Below are 16,989 nucleotides of genomic sequence, written 5' to 3'. Positions count from 1 at the left end.
CATCCACACTGAGTCACCCCTTCCCACAGAAGTCACAGCAGTGAGGAACCACTCCTGCCACACCCCAGAGCTTGGGAGAAGCTGCAGCTCGACCTGATCCAAGCAAAAGCACTTGGGACAGTCTGTGATGTCTCAGCACGAATAAAAGTAGTAAATGATTGGTAATAAATTTATTTTTGATATTGATTTTTTTACAGAGCTAAATGGAACATAGAAACAGCACCAAGCCATTGAAGTTTGTTCTACAAAACCAGGTTTAATACAAAAAGGATGACAGCAATGCCTGACTCTGCGCTTCTGGACGGTTAAAAAAGCTCACCCAAACCCCAGCAAGAGTTTAAAAAGGTTTAAGAACAGAGGCACCGGTGTTTGAGAGCATTTCTCTGGCAGCAGTGATGATCTTTATACATGTGGGAAGAATCAAGGTTACCTTCATTCCCAACTTATTGCAGTGCAAGGGGGCTGGTCCTTGCCTAGGAGAGCTGTTGAGTTTCCTGCCCAAACACCCACACCCAAAACTTTGGGGTAAGAGCCCCCTCCATGCAGGAAATTCCCCATTTAATGGGAAAGATCTCCTGGTTTTGCTCCTGGAGAGCTCAGCTCCACCCACGTGGGGAGAGGTGCAGACTCTGCCAGGTGAGCAGGCACAAGGAACACACCTGGAGTGGCATCACCTGCCCAGGGCTGTGCCCTGACAGGAGCAATCTGAGCATCCAGCCCCAGGAGGTCCTCAGGGAGAGCAACATCCAGGGGCCACAGGGCTCAAATCACTGCTGCCTTCACTCTGCAACTCCTCCTGCCCGAGGCCAGCAAAGGATTTGGGTCCTGCAGCCTGAGGAGCTGCTGCAGAGCCCTGGGAGGAGCAGAGCAGCAGCTCCACTGCTGAGCCTGAACTGCCACACTCTGGTGCCATTTCCTGGGAAACAAACATTCCTTCACTGAACAGAAAGAGAAGCTGAAGTAACCAAGTGATTACAGACATGAGATACGATACAGCAGGACTGGGACAGAGCCAGGCTGCTCCTGGGACCCACAGGGGGCTGCAGGAGCAGCGACAATCCCAGAGCTGGCACCTCCCTGCTCTGACACAAACACAGACACTGCAGCTGCCCAGCTCAAACATGAGCCCTGAGGCCTCAGAGCCCTCCCAAAGCTGCTCTGGAACAGCCACGGAGCAGTCCTGGGCTGCAGCCACAGGAAAGCACCTTTAGAAGCTTCCTATATCCTTTATTTTCCACCCAAATCCCCCCCCACACCCCCCCAAAATAAAAAAGCACACAGACTGCAGACTTAAAAGTGTAACAGGGTCACAAACTGTCCTCCACCACCCCCAGCCCAGCCCAAACCACCAAGGCACGTCAGGCTCCCCCCTCTCTCCAAGCCCACCTTCACCCAATTCCCCTTCTCCCAATTTTGGATGGATGAAGCCAACACAAAACATTTTCCTTGCTGGGAAGCAGCAAGTGCTTCCTCATTGTCTTTGCACTGATAAAAACAAACAAAGACACGCCTGCAACTGCCACCCTAATGTTTCCATGGGAAATGTTCTCTTTCAGCACATTCCCTGATGGACTCTGCCACCAGTTGGCCTTTGCAGAATTGAGGTCAAATTTTGCACCCCCAGGCTCTGGCAGAGCCCCCCAGCCCTCGAGAGGGGTGTGCAGTTTTTCTTTGTAGGTTGTTTGCCACGGGAGCCAGGTCTCTGTGGAAGGCTCACTTTGGTGCAATCCCAGCTTCCCACCAGCTCAAGCCCATCTTCTTTCCAAGCCAGTATTGCCCTGAACGTGTTTGTTTGGAGAGTTTCAGCAGCGAGAGCAAACAGAGCCTGGGCCAGGCCCTGCTCCTCCCACCACCAGCGAGGGCCCTGAGGCCTGCACAGGGTCCATGTCCCACCCTGCTGCTCCTCCTGCTGCCCTCAGTGCTCAGAATCCGACAGGTACGAGGGCTGAGTCCATCTCCACACCAGCATGTCCTCCCCTGCCACCCTGTGTGATTCTGTCTGGATCCGGGACTCGTTGGAAGCCAGGAAATCCACGGCTCTCTCCCACACCCGCTTCATCTTTTTTCTGCAAGGAACGGCAAGAAAATAAATGAGAATCTCCAGTTGGTTGTGCTTCCATGCCTGCAGCAACTGGGCTTGTGGATTTGGCTGCCTGCTGTTCCCTGTGCAGGCAGAAAAGGGCATCAAACAAAACTCTGGTTTAGAGATTTCAGACCAGGGCATGGCCACACAAATCCTGCCTGGGGGGAAGATGAGAGGCTCTGTCAGTGCCCTGAATTTCTGCCTCAATTTGTGCTGCAAAGGGACTCGATGAGCAAATCACCCTCCCCTGTCCTGCACACAGAGATCTCAGCCAGGGGGACATCCTGATGTTCACCCCAGCTTTGGATCCAGCTGTCCTGAGCATCTCACACCAGGGATGGCTCAAATAGCTGCAGTCATCCCTTGCAGGAAAAGGAACCATTTCTGGTACAGAAGGGGGATGTTTAACACTTCACGGGAGGACAAAGCAGCTCCATTTAACCAAAACACAAGAAATAACCCTGCAGAAATGGAGGAAAGCATGAGGATTCAGCCCTGCAGCCCCACCACCCACAAAGCAATGAGCTCAACCACAATTCCTGTCTGAGAATGCCCCAAACCCAACCTGAGAAAACCCCAAACCCAATCATCTCACTCCAGCTCCCTTCCCAGCTGTGTAACCCAAACTGGCCCCTTTCCAGGCACACAATCACTGCAGAGGAGCCCCAATATCCTGTTCAGCTCATGGGAATTGTTCTAGTCTGGAGAGCCAGGCAGGATGGCTGGGAAAGGAGACAGCACCAGACACCCAGCAGATGAAGCAGAGGACACCTGAAGCTCCAGGTCCAAGCAAACCAAACCCAGGTACTGCTGGGCAGAGAAAGAACAACACACCTGTGGCACTGCACAAGTGACAACACACCTGTGGCCCTGCACAAGTGACAACACACCTGTGGCACTGCACAAGTGACAACACACCTGTGGCCCTGCAGCAAGCAGCAGCCCTGGGGCTGGCACACTGATCTGCACCAGGTGCAGGCACAGCCTGAGCTGTGCCCAAGCCCTTCCCAACCCAAAGGCTCCAGCCCTGTCCTGCAGAGCAGCTGCAGGGATTGATTCTGGAGCTGTGCTGAGTCCCATCCTGCTGCTTCCAGCCCTCCTGGGTGCCCAGAGCAGCTCACCTGCTCTGAGGAGGGATCAGGCTGTCCCGCACGTGGAAGATGCCGACGTAGGGGTAACGCTCCAAATTCCGCTCCCATTCCTTGTAGTGGTCCTGGACAACAGCTGGAGGACAGGAGGACACAGCAGTGAGGGCCCAACCCTGCAGGAGCACAGCAGGGCTCCCTGTGCTCCCACAGCTCCTACCTATGATCTTCTTCACCATCTCATACATGGCTTGCTCCTCCTCCTCCATCTTCCGCCAGCGATACCGGAGGTAGAGCAGGATGCCCCAAAGGGTTATCAGACCTAGGAGAATAAAACCAAAGGGGATTCAGGAACTGGCAGCTGTGTGCTTGCTGGATGCAGTTTTAGTTCTCACACTGTTACCCAGGCCTGCTTGGAACTGAATCCCAGTGATTACCTTTGCTCCCCAGAGCAGCTGCACCCCAAAAACCCCTTGGTGCTGCCCCCTCTGGGGCACAGGAGCACCTGTGGGTGTGGGATGAGGTGCTGGGAAAGCCTCAGCACGGAGCTGCCCTCAGGAAAGAAACCACAGGGCCCCAGGTCTGCAAATCCCAGAGGAGGCTTTGCCAGAGGCCTCCCCTACAAGGATCACTCTGCAAGACTGTCAGGTATGGAGAGCTGCTGGATAGGGAAATAAAGCCTGGGACTCCAGTGGCAGCCCAAAATGCAGGAGATGAGTATGGAAGGTTTAGCACTTACAATGCCCCCAGCAGGACTTCAGTGTCTGCAATAAACAGAACTGTCCCTTGTCACCCCTCCCTGTCAGGTTGGATTAGAAACTCCTGCAGTCACACAGCTCTCGTTATCACCTCGCTGGGTAAAACCCCTGTCTCAGCTGAGGCGTGACAGACTATTCCAATAAAACCTCCAACCCTGAAATGCTACAAGTCATTATTAAAGAGGCTGGAGGACTTGGGAGCTTAGAGCAAGAAAAAAAGAAAAACTGACTCCTTAAGGTAAGTTAACACACTTATTCTGCAGCCCATAATAATTGGCACTTGAGGAATACCCAGAGAGCTCATCAGCTGCCTGATTTAAAGCAACTTTTAAGCACTCGCAGCACAAGAGGAGGGCTGTGGGTCTCCCGTGCTGCCAGAACAAAGGTTAATTAGACATTAACTCATCAGCAGATTTATTTCACCTCTGTTAGGTGTTCCCTATGGCTGAGCAATGTGTGATCACAGAGCTTCATCCCTGCAGCTGTGCCCCAAGAGCCACTTACTCCAGAAGAACAGGAACAGGTTCATGATGGCCGTGACCACGGCCCGGCGGAAGCGGCAGCCCAGCCCCATCTGGGGATGGGCAGATTCCAGGCAGAACACTTCCTCCACGCTGGAAACAGGCTCTGACAGGTCCCTGCCTTTCAACCTGATGGGAAGAGGAAGAAAATCTCATTGAAGAGAGCAGGCTGCAACTGCAGTCTTTAATCAAGGAGAACAACCAGACTGCGGATGCAGCTGCTCGCAGGAAATGCCCCCACACCAGGCACAGCCTCCTGCCAGAACATTGGGGGACTGGCTGCTTAGCCAGGGATGGATGTGGCTCCAGGAAGGCAGCAGGGCTGCAGCTCCCACTGGCACACTGAGTATCCCTGCACTGCCTCTCTGACAGCCCCTCTCAGCGTGCACAAGATTGAACTCAGAATTGGATTCCCACCTCCCAGCACAGAGATGGAAACGTTCCCCGAGTCAGAGCCACTGCTCAGCCCCAGCAGTGGGAGCTGGAGGACCCAGGCTGGGAGCAGGGGCAGCTCAAAGAGTGGCAGAGCAGCAGCACAGAGCCCTGCAGAGCCCACAGCTCCCCTCCCTGGGTTTGCTGCTCCCAAACCCAGCACAGAGCCCTGCAGAGCCCTCAGCTCCTCTCCCTGGGTTTGCTGCTCCCAAACCCAGGCTCACTCCACACTGAGCCATTCCCAGAGCACACAGGCACTGAGGGGTCCAAGGGACAGCCAGCAGATCCAGGGGAATGGAACAAAGGGGACTGTATTTTTTAAGCTCCTAATTATGCACAGCCCATTAGACAAAGGGGTTTGCTAATTTACAGGTGCTCAGCTCATGAACTGCAGAGAGCTTGGCTGGTTCTGGGTTCTGCAGGAGCTGCACACACACGGTTGTGTCCCACCCCCTGCTCTTATTTACAACCCAAATTCCACAGAAATATTTAGAACATGCAGCAGAATCACCCAGTGCAAAGCTCATTTTCAGTCCTGCATCTCAGACTAGCAACTAAAAAATAATCTCATGTAGTTAAAAATGCCAGGGGCAGGGTTTTGGGGATGCTGCCACGCTGGCTCTGGGGAAGCAGAGCTGTTTGGGGACCAGCCAGCAGAGCTGCTAATTAACAAAATAAAAAGTGGGAGGATATTGTATCCCACAGCCTCTGACTGGAAATGTGCTGGAGTATAAAAACATAAAATTTGAAAACTCTGCATCCCAGCCCACCTACAAATCCAGCCCTGCCCCTAAGGAAGCCGAGCCCCGTCCTGGGAATTTGCAGAGCCCAGGAATCAAAGCAGCAGATGCTGTCTGATCCCTGGATCACAGCAGCAGCTGCAGGAATATTTAAGAGCAAATGGAGCAGTGGGAATTCCAACAAGCTTGCCCACCAACCCCAGCACCACAACTGCTGCAATTCACTTAATCACAGACACATTTAGCAACGTGCAAATGCAAACAACTGTTAAGGCTTTAGAGTTAGAGCAGACTGGAGGCAGCCCACGCTCCCCAGGGGAAGGTGATGATGGCTGCTGACTCTGGGAAAAGTGACCTCGTGGGCAAGTTAAGGAAGAGCTGTAGGCACAGGACCATGGGCAGGACACCAGGAGCTCTCCACAGGAGCCACAACACAACCATGGATGGCCAAAGCAGCCCTGACCTCCCACCTCCCTCTCACCTGTGTCCCACAGCCTGGGCTGGGAATGAGACTCCTGGAGGAAGCCCAGCTCCCACCCTGCTGCAGGGCTGTACTTTTCCTTTGGATGTTTGCCCAGCAAGCTCAGCCACAGCCAATCCCTGCCCACCTGCTGCAGCCCAGCGAGCTCTGGGAGCTGAAGGGCACCACTGACCCTGTCAAATTCCACCCCAGCCAACACCCAGATGCCCAACTTTGACACAGTGGGCTCCTGCCCACCCAATTCCCAAATCCCTGCTGCTGTTCAGTATCAGCAGATCCCTAACTTTGACACAGGGGGTTTTTGCTCACCAAATTCCCAAATCCTTGTTGCTGTTCAGGATCCAGTGCAGGGCAGCTTCAAACTTCTGTGAGGAACTGCCAGTTACATTCTGTGCAAAGGAAGCCATAAGAAGATTAGCCTTCCATTCATTTAAAATACTGACCAACGTGATTTCATTACAGCAGTGGGAGAATTCATTCCATTGGGGCTGAACCCAGGTTAATTCTTATCAGGATTCTGCAAACTGGAGGGAGGAGAACTAAGCCTGAAGATCTGCCTGGCCTAAAGTCTTCTGACTGGGGAGATGATGCATGAAGCACTCAGTGAAATAACAACATCCCAGACTGTTAGGGCTAACCACTAAATACAACATAATCTTACTGACAGGTTACCAGGAAAGAAATGGAATGCTGGATCAGAGCAGTCTGTCTCCTGACACTCTGCAGTAGAGAAAAATCCTTCTTCTGCCCAGCCCTCAATCCAGGGAAATTTCTGGTTGCACAAGACTGATGGCTCCAGTGAAACAACAAACCATTAAGATTTACAGGGGGTGAAATCAGAGATGGAGGAGAAAATGATTTCAAAAGAACTGCTGAGAACAGGACTGGCCAAAGGGGAAGTGAGAGATATGGGAGAGAATCAAAGCAGGATGAGGAAGCAAAATGGATGGTGAATTGTTTTAGTGTCTATTATTTATTGCTTTATAAGAGACTAAGCACTGGGTTGTAACAAAGCTGCTCAGAGCCCACTCACCAGCACATGATCCTTCACCTCACTAACCCAAATGCATTTGCTTTTTAGGTTCTCAGGGTTTCCACATTCAAAATTACCTGGTAAGAAAAGTCAAATAAAAAAATCATGTTTGTAAAAAAAGCCTTTGAACAGCTCAGAACCAGGCTCTGAATGTACACCAAGAAATGCTCTCCCTTCCTATCAGCCCCAGCCCTGAGCAAAATGATTCCAGGATGAGATTTATATTGCAGGCAGATCAGATGACTATTAATAAAATGCTCAGCCACTGCACTGAGGTTGGATAAGGGCAATCAAACCTCTCACTTCAGAGCTGCTGCTGGATAAGGGCAATCAAAGCTGACACTTCAGAGCTGCTGAACACACAATGAGGGGGAAAGTATTGCTCCTGCCCCTTGCAGAGCACAGAACCACAGCTGCCACCAGGTAGCAGGTGTGGAGCTAATGATCAGTGTTCAAAATGCCTCCAAGGAGCTGAAATCACAGCTCTGCCTCCAACCCAGGCACAGAAATGCTGGCAAGGCACTAAATCCTCTAAATCTTGCCTCACCAAGTTGACTAAACAAATGTGCTAAGTAAATCTGGTGGAAATCCGAAGTCAGATTTGAAAAGATTTAGGAATTCTGTGCAGCTTCAGTATCCAAAGGTTTCAGCCTCGAGGTCTGAAATGCAGAAAATGGAACTGAAGCCCTTTTACTGATTACCACTGCTGTGGATCTTGCTGAACAAGTCCCTGCTCATACAGTGGATTTCTAGCAGCCTACTCCATCCCAAAATACCAGTGATGGGCTGGATTTACTCCTGGAGTAGGGACTGTGCTGGGTCAGCTCCTTGTCTCAGAGAGCCTGTCCCACTCTGTGGTGAGGAACAGGAGAGGCACTCGCACGTCTGCCGCCACATTTCAGCAGAAATGACAATTTCTTAGGACACTTCATGTGGAAGAACACATCAGTTTACACTCCTGTCTCTATCCTGAAGACAATTTCAAGCTGTTGGTAGAAAAGAATAACAAACCCAACCAATCCTACCTGAAACTCCCAACACTTCAAGTACAAACAAGGCCCTCTTACCCAGGCAGGGTGACAGGCGTGCATCAGCCAAGCACCACTCAGAACAAAAATAAACCCACCTTCCCCTGCTTTCCTATTCCCTCTCTGCCTCAGAAGTCCTCAAAGGGAACTGCCTGTTCCATAAACCCCTCCAGAGTGGGACAGGAGCGAGCAGGAGCTGGGAGAGGCAGCTCCTGCAGCTCAGCAGGGTGGGGATGTGCTGGCACTCACCTGCCTGCACGGACAGGTAATTGTAGAGCTCGTGCAGCATGGCCATCATCACGTCCTTGTGCTTGGCCTGGCAGAACTGCAGGGCACAGACAGGGACAGGGACACACATCAGCAGTGCCATGGGGACAGTGGGAGTGCAGCTCCAGCACCAGACACAACTACAGCACCGGAGTCTGGCTCAGTCCTGCACCACCAGCTCCAGGCACATCTCCTGAGCAGGGGAATGCTCCAGACACAACCTTCCACCTTCTGGAAGTCCCTGCCCAGAGGAACTGGGTGAGTTTTAAGGTTCCTTCCAGCCCAAAGCAGTCTGGGATTCTGTTCTGTGAAGTGCCACCAACCCACAGCCCAGCCTGCAGCACCAGCCTCGGACCCACCACAGATGCATCCATCACCTCCAGAACTTCCCAGCACACAGAACTCAGAATCCAACACAAAACCTTCTCCCTCCTAATGTTTGTGTTGGAAGGGACCTTTAAAGCTCACCCAGTTCCACCCCTGACACCTTCCCCTATCCCAGGTTGCTCCAACCCTGTCCAACCTGGCCTTGGACGCTTCCAGGGATGGGGCAGCCACAGCTTCTCTGGGAATTCCATCCCAGCCCTTCCCCACCCTCCCAGGGAAGGATTTATTCCCAATATCCCATCCAAACCAGCACAGGGAATCCTGGAATGGTTTGGGTTGGAAGGGATCCTGCCACTATCCCAGGCTGCCACTTTATCCCCTATCCAACCTGGCCTTGGGCAGCCCCAGCTTTTCCAAAATTCCATCCTGACAGAGGGAGCAGGGCTGTGCAGGCACTCCACGGTGGAGCTCAGGGAATTAGCTGGATTAAATCTTGCACTGTTAAAGCTGAAAACAGCTTTATTGCAAACCAATAACACTGCTGGTACAACTGTTAAAAAAGAAATTGATTCACGTAATTGGGAATTTAAATTTTTATCTTTCGGAGTCTCAAGCACACTCCTAAATTCATCTGGCCCATTAATTTCAACTCATCAAGTCCCAATTTTTCTGTAAAACGACAGAACTAATCATTTTACACTGATACTGTTATGGGTGGAATAGACTACCTGGAATAATCACTGTTCTGTGAGAGCTCACAAGATTGAGAATAAATAAATAAATGCTTACATCATCCGTTCTTTTGTCACAATCCACAGGCAAGAGATTAACTAGGAAAGAGAAGAGGGTGAGTTAGCTGGCTGCAAACAAGAGCTTTGATCAAGAAAATAATTATCTTTTTAAAAGCAGGCTCAACTTAAAGCCTGGTTCTGCTATTGTTCATCTCCCCCTGGTAGCACCTGGAGATGCAAAGAGCCCCCCCAGGAGCTGCTTTGGGAGCAGCTCTGAGGAAAAGCACACCAATGATGGAGCTGATGGATATGTTCAGCTGGGGAGCGAAAACTGGGGCTGGATGTTTTAACAGCTCCTGTTTGAGAAGCTTCACGGTGATCTTTACACTCCAGGGCTGCCTCTTGCTGCTCACCAGGGTCACCTGAAATATCCCAGCACAGCCAGGGAGGGAAATGAACCCCCCTGGAGGGCTGATGGCAGCTCTGGGCTCTGCAGGGCCTGAACAGCTCCTGGCACCTGTGGCACAACTCAAACCTGGGCACCATTCCTGCCTCCAGAGCTCCTATCACAGCTGGGACAGGACAATCAGTGACAATGGGCAGCTTTATCCCAGCTTTGGGAATGCAGCAGCTTTCCCAGCCCACACCAAGGGCACAGAATGCCCAGGGTCAGGACCAGCACCTTCCCAAATCAGCCCCCAAACCCTTCTTTGTTCAGCTCAAAGCCTGAAATATCCCCATTTCCAGCTGTTCCAGCTGGGGAACTCTGCCTCAAAAACCCGTTGCTGGGGAAACCCCTTTTCATTTCTCATGGAAGAGAGAGACACACTCTGCCACACCTGAAGTGCTGAATTGATCTGCTGCACTTCCCCCTTGGACAGAATAAAGGCTGGGAAGGGCCATGCTGGCAGAGGGAACATCAAAAACACACCCCAGGTACTGCACAGAGCTCGTGTCACACCATAAAATCCATCCTTGGCCCAGCAGGAATGGCACTCCACATAAACCCCATGGTTCTGAGGGACTGAAGGCCAAACTCGTTTGGAAAAAGCAAAGTTTTGATTTGCTTCCCATGACTAACAAGGTTCCCCATAGGAAAGGAAAGATGGGAAAAGGGACAGAAACAGAGATGTCAGGTTATGGCAATGAGAATGATAAATGTGATGGGGACGGAAGCAGTAAAGGGAAAGCAGGAAGACAGGTGAGGGATAAAGCTTAAACGAGAATTAAACCAGTGCACGTACACCTCTCCTCTCTCCCGTCCAGCCAGCCTGACCCAGCCATCTTCACCACGAGGATGCCCAGAAAAATCAGCAGCAGCACCAAGCTGGCGAAGCAGAGGAACTGGGACAGGTAATACTCCAGGCCTTTCCCCTTTCCCTCGGGCTGGGCCCGGGGCGCTGAGCGCAGCAGGGCTGTCCGTGGGGTCACTCCGTGCCCCCCATCGCTGGCTGCCCGCCACGGGAAGCGCCGGATCAGCCCCCCAGCCCTGCTGCCCGCGTCCCGCTCTGCCTCCTTGCCAACGCTGGCAGCCAGGTCCTCCTTCCCTCTCCTGAACAGGCTGCTGAACCTCCCTGGGGCCGCCGAGGAGCCCCACTGGGTGCTGGGGGTCACCTCGCTCTCCCGTCTCCACCAGCTGTTGGAGGAGAGCCCCCTCCTCTCGCCCGCCGTGTCCCAGGCAGCGCGGGAGCTCTGCGCCCCAATTCCCCCTCCCGATGTCCCCCAATGGCTCCTGGGTTTCTCCTCGCTGGGAAGGGGTTTGGAACCTGCCGAGGAGCCAATTCCCCCTCCCGATGTCCCCCAATGGCTCCTGGATTTCTCCTCGGTGGGAAGGGGCTTGGAGCCCGCCGAGGAGCCCCAGTAGGGTGTGGAGCTCAGCCCCCCAAGCCCATCCAACCCCGAGCCCGCCCGGCTGCCGAGCCCCCCGCTCCTCTCTGCCGAGGGGCTCCACTGGGACGTGGAGTTCGAGCCCCGGAACCTGTCCAGGGTGGGTCTCAGGCCACTGCTGAGCCCCCCACTCCTCTCTGAGGCGCCCCACTGCACTGAGGAGCCCCGAAACCCATCCAGGGTGGTCCCCAGCCCCTGGCTGAGCCCCCGGCCGTGCTCTGTGACATCTCTGGATGTCTCCCAGTGGGACGCAGAGCTCAGCGCCCCGGCCCTGTCCGCCCCCAGGCCCCCGCTCCTCTCTATGGACGTGTCCCACTGCGAGGGGGAGCTGAACCCCCCGTGCCCGGCCAGGGATGCCCCCAGCCCACCGCCACCTCTCTCCACAGTCGTTCCCCACTGCTCCGAAGGGCTCAGCCTCCCGAGGCTATCCCGGGAGGCGCCGCCCTCAACCCTGATGCCTCCGGCCCGGCCCGGCGGGGACCCCCGGGGGTCCCCCCAGGACTGCCCGCCGCTCTCCCCCGACGTCCCCCAGCGGGACGCGGGCGGCCGCCCCACTTCCTCCTCCTCTTCCTCCTCCTCGTCCTCCTCCTCACTCTCACGGGCGGCCGCGGCGGTGAAGCCGGAGCGCTGCCGCGAGGGCGAGGCCTGCGGCGGCCCTGCGGAGGAGCGGCCCGGGCTGGGCGGAGCGGTGCGGCCGCTGCGCCGGGCCGCCGCCACTTCGGCCCGCAGGCAGCCCAGCTTCTTGATGTAGACCTTGCGGGTGGTGGCGGTGATGGGCCCCGGGCGATAGCCAAGCGCCAGCAGCTCCTTGCGGAGCTCCGCGTCCGTCAGATCCGCCATGGCCGCGCTAGGCCCCGCCGGAAGCGCCCGGCGGGCGGGAAGCGACGCCGCCATCTTGGGAGGGGCCCCTGGCGCCGCCATGTTGGGAAGGGCACGGGGCGTGTGGGGAAAGGGCGCGGGGGCGGGCGCCATTTTGGGAAGGTCAAGGGGGTGCGGACTCCGTGTCTTGAGGGAGCCGCAGCTCCCGCTCCTCGCCGCTCCCTCAGGACCGGGGAAAAGCGGGAGAAATGGGGAAAGCAAAAGGCGAAAGCTGCCTCATCTGCATGATGAGCCGGTGTTGATGATGGGTTGTCCCCCATCACTGTGTGGGGCAGCTCCTGCCTCGCTCACACTGATGTTCTGACACTTTTAGGGCCATTCTCCCAAAAAATGTCCCTCTCCCAACCACCTCCCACCCCCACACGCGTTTCCATCATCGCTGCCCAGTTGCTGAGCTCTGCCAGAACCTCAGGCAGTACCAGGATCCAGATCCATTAAATATTTCCTGGGAAGGGGGGGTCCCTCCACGCCCCACACCTAAAACAGCAAACCCAAGCGTTGACTTGTAAATTTATTTTGGCACAGCTGTGATGAACAGTAATTGCTTTTTCCTGCTGCCGCCGCTAAAGAAAGCGATGAAAGCGGCTGAAATACGGTGGCGTCATGTTGGAATTTAATTAAAGGTAATGGTGCAGCAGTGCTGAAGGTGCTGAGGGCTGGCTGTGTGCCACGACAGGTGATGGATGTGTGACACTGGGGTGTGGGACACGCCGTGGTCCCTCAGGAATGGCACCTGTGGGGAGAAGGAGGTTTCTAGAGGAGTACGAAGCTGAAAGAGCTGAGCTGTGCCTTCCCGACATGAATCACAGAATTCCAGAGTCAGTGAGGCTGGGAAATCCTTCCAACACCATCGACCGACCCCTACCTGAGTGCCGTATCCAGATTTCCTTGGACACCCCAAGGATGGGGACTCCAAACCTCCCTGAGTAGCCCCTTGCAATGCTAACAGCCATTTCCATGGAGAAATTTCTCCTGATGTCCAACCTGACCTTCCTCTGGCACAGCATGAGGATATATCTTCTTGTCCTGTCACTAATCCTTCTTTCAGGAACCCTCTTCCTTAGCAGGTCCCCAAAGCTCACCTCACTTTTCCCAATTTATCCAAGAAAGCAGCAACAAGATGCTGAGATTTGTTTGTCAGGTTGGCAACAGCAAATATATCCTCAGCAGAGGCCAGGGAGCCCATTAAAAGAGCAAACTCAGCTGTGCTGGGAAGTGTGAATGCGCTAAGCTGAGCTTCCTCAGTGCTCCTCTGCCAGCTCACGATGTGGAGAGGGGTCTAATGTAAATAAAAAATTCCAATTTGCTGCTATCACACGGATCCTGTGAGCTCACAGCTCTCACTTTGCAGAAGCTCTGCCTGGGCACGCAGCTGCGCGCTGGCTGAGCTGGTGCAAACCTGGGAATTACACGAACTCACCTTTTTCTGGAGAAAACAGCAACAAAAGCCCAAACCTATCCTTTCAATTTGTGATTCTGCCCATCATGGGAATTACCCCAGGCCCAGCAGCCTCATTGCACAATCTTTGGAGAGGAAGACATGGGGTTGGTGTTGGACAGCTGGAGGATGTGGGGAAAGCTGTGATTCCTCCTTAGAAGGAGGTTGGCAGCACCAAAGCTCAGCAGGATCAGATGCCTATTTTTGTGGAGAGAAATCCACGACCCCTTTCCCTTCTTCCCATGGGAGAATCCCTGCCTTCCCTGGAAGGCATTTGGCCCCCACAGGGAAGGCAGCAGGAACAGACATGTCAGACCCTATATCCCCATGGGCAATCTTTGTTCCCATCCCCTGCCCACAGTGCCAATGCTGAATTTGACAGTGGATTTTCTATTTTTGCAGCCCCTCCATCATCCTCATAGCTCTGGGAGCACCGAGCAGTGCCGAGGCTGCAGATGGGCTCTGCAAAAAGCATTTCTTGGCTGGAAAGAGCCGGAGCTGGCTGTGGGAAGCTGGGACAGCATGGAGGGACAGCCTCCACCTTCCCTGCGAGCCCAGAAGCTGCCTCAGAGCTGCTGGCAGTGCCTCCCATGCCAGAGGAGCAGACGCGTCGCGCCGGCTGCTCCGGTTCTGGCAGCCTGGAGACAGGGCTGGTGTGAGCAGAGCCCTGGGAATGGATCCGTGCTGGAGCAGGGCATGGCTGCACCCCAAACCCCACAGCTGAACCTTCCACCACTGACTGATGGGCTGCTGAAACCCCCGTCCGTGGCTGTTGGGTGCCAGCCCTGCACACGGCACCCGGGAAGTGTCAGGGCTTTCTTGGGAGCTGACGGTGCCCGTTTGTCACCCTGTCACTCACAGCCACAGCACAGGTGTGACCCAAGAGCCCTCTGCCTGCCCTGGGCCTGCTCAGTTCCTTAGCAAGTCAGAGGTGACTCCGTTCCCTCCTCTTTTCCCCAACTGTTGGGCTGCTCATCCCACCATGAAATTCTTGTTTGGTTTCTGATGGAGCAGATTCTTCCTGCCTGTCTGCAGGTGTGACCTGGGTGCTGCTGGCTGCCAAAGCACCTTCCAGGGCAGGGGGAAATGGAGATCTGTCCTGAAACCTGGAGAATGCTTCCTTCTTACTCAGAGCCAGAGCCCTGACAGCCTGGAGGGGGCTGGTTGGGGTCCCTCCATCTCTTTCCAGTGGAAATATTTCTGCTTCTCCTGCTCAGGCCCCTAAGGGTGGAAGGAATTTACTCCCAAAAGTTGAAGGTGTACTTTGGTGCCTGTTTGGACACCACAGTTGGTGCTGCAGGACAGGACAGGGGTTCCTGTGGTCTCTGTCACAACAGCCATTACATCCTGAGCTCATTTGTAACTGGGACAACTGGGACCAGCCACTGGAAAATCCACGGCAGGGGTCAAAGCTGGCCCTTGCTGATGCAGCTTGTCTGGGTCCAAGGGTAGGAGTCCTGCTGGTGGATCTCCCTCTGGAATTTTCCACAGCGTCAGCCCCACCATCACCCCAGTGGGAAATGGTCCAGGAAGCAAATCCACAAGGCTCATGTTCACCTTCTTTCTTTCCATCACTTTCCTTCCTGCATGGCACAGAGGACGTGTTAGCCTAGAGAATGACAGGAGTGAAGGAGCTGGGAAAAGAGCACGCTGCAGGGACAGCTCTGACCCACAGTGGAGCTTATGGAGGGGGTTTGGGGGCAGTTTTCCCTTTGAGGGGGAATTCTCCTTTGTTTTCACGTGGCAGAATCAAACCCGGAGTAAAGGTTTGGGTGTCTCTGAATTAACAAGGCAAGAGGTGCCCTCTGAAGCGAACACGACTCTGACCTTGCTGCACGTTGGTGTCAACGTGGCACAGCTCCTCCTGTGATTGCCATGCCAGCTCTTCCATGGATATCACCCCTCTGCAGATGGAGCTCCTGCAGCCCAGACTGCTCTCACTCCCAGCCTAATGGAATGTGTTATTTCCCATCTCCCTCCCACTCAGAGTCATTACAGAGCTTCCACAGCTCACACTGCCTCAGCATTACTGGGAGCTTCCTGGAGCTGATCAGTCCCTGGACAAGGAGCGTGCCTTTGGATCAAACATTAGAGCTGTAATCCACTGCACGCTGCCTGTTCCATTACCCATTGGGAGCTTTCTCCTCTCCCCAGGGCTGCTTGCAGCAGAGTGCTCCGAGGGGTGTTGTTCCAGCACAAACAGAGCTCTTGGAATGAGCTCAGTGAGAACAGAACTCCTGGTAGGTTGGGAGGATAAAATTGGATTGGAATTGGATATATTCACGTACATACCATTGATCTCATCCATCCGTACTTTACATATGTTGGATTTCCTGCTGCCAGCAGAGAGGAGTAGCTCTCAGATAAGCCAAAGGTATGGAAATGGAGAGCAGGATGTTCAAGTGGAATTAGGATTTCACCTCGGGGCGCGTTTGAGAGGCAGGAGAAAGGGCAGAGTGCAGTTCCCTCACACTGTGCCTGGCACAGCTGCTCCTCACTGTGCTGGTGGATTTACAGCACCGGGCTGATAGGAGGGGTTTGGGCACAGGGAGGGGCTGCCCAGCAGGGCTCCTGCATTCTCCAGCAGTGTAGGAATGTTCCAGAGCACCCTCCTGGAGCAGGGAACTGAGTTAGGGACACACAGGTCCCCCCCTTGTGACACCAGTTTGGCCAGGAGATCTGGTAAAGGTTTGCCTCAGTTTCCCTCATTGCTAAAAGGGAGGGCTAAGACTTAAACTCCTCAAAGATTGATTCCTCAGGCTCTGACACACACCTTCACAGAATCCCAAAATCCTTGAGGTCAGAAAATCCCTCCAGGATCATCGAGTCCAACCTGTGCCCAACCTGAGCACTCAGTGCCACCTCCAGGTGACACCTCCAGGGATGGGCGCTCCAAACCCCCCTGGGCAGCCCCTTCCAGCCCTTTCCATGAGGAAATTCCTGCTGCTGTCCAACCTGAGCCTCCCCAGCCCAGCCTGAGGCCGTTCCCTCTCCTCCTGTCCCTGTTCCCTGGGATAAGATCCCAAATCCCCCCGGCTGTCCCCTCCTGGCAGGGAGTTGTGCAGAGCCAGAAATTCCCCCTGAGCCTCCTTTGCTCCAGGCTGAGCCCCTGCCCAGCTCCCTCAGGACTCTCAGAGCAGGGCTCAGGGAAACAGAGATATTCCCCAGAACCTGGAGCCTTTCGTATGTCTTCTTTCCCACCTTGGGCACTCCCCATCCGTTTCAGAGGCTTGCAGGACAGAAGACACAAATCCTCCTTTTAATTACGCTGCACATTTATTAAATCACCTCAGATTTTG

General features: G+C 54.3%; 1 protein-coding gene across 1 annotated transcript; it reads right to left on the bottom strand.

The window, feature by feature from the left end:
* Positions 1 to 155: 155 nt before the first annotated feature.
* Positions 156 to 12,276, bottom strand: LEMD2 (LEM domain nuclear envelope protein 2). The gene is made up of 9 exons (XM_054648571.2): positions 10,731 to 12,276; positions 9,545 to 9,585; positions 8,411 to 8,486; positions 7,134 to 7,210; positions 6,410 to 6,489; positions 4,431 to 4,576; positions 3,389 to 3,490; positions 3,205 to 3,307; positions 156 to 2,066 (listed from the first exon to the last, which is right to left on the bottom strand). Exons 1-9 carry the CDS (start codon positions 12,265 to 12,267, stop codon positions 1,916 to 1,918), a joined length of 2,313 nt encoding a protein of 770 aa, XP_054504546.2. The 5' UTR covers positions 12,268 to 12,276; the 3' UTR covers positions 156 to 1,915.
* Between the last annotated feature and the right edge of the window lie 4,713 nt (positions 12,277 to 16,989).

This window comes from Agelaius phoeniceus, chromosome 25, assembly GCF_051311805.1.
Source record: "Agelaius phoeniceus isolate bAgePho1 chromosome 25, bAgePho1.hap1, whole genome shotgun sequence".
In the NCBI taxonomy this organism is placed as follows: domain Eukaryota; kingdom Metazoa; phylum Chordata; class Aves; order Passeriformes; family Icteridae; genus Agelaius; species Agelaius phoeniceus.
Note: the sequence above shows the minus strand (reverse complement) of the source record. Positions and strands in the feature narration are given on the sequence as shown.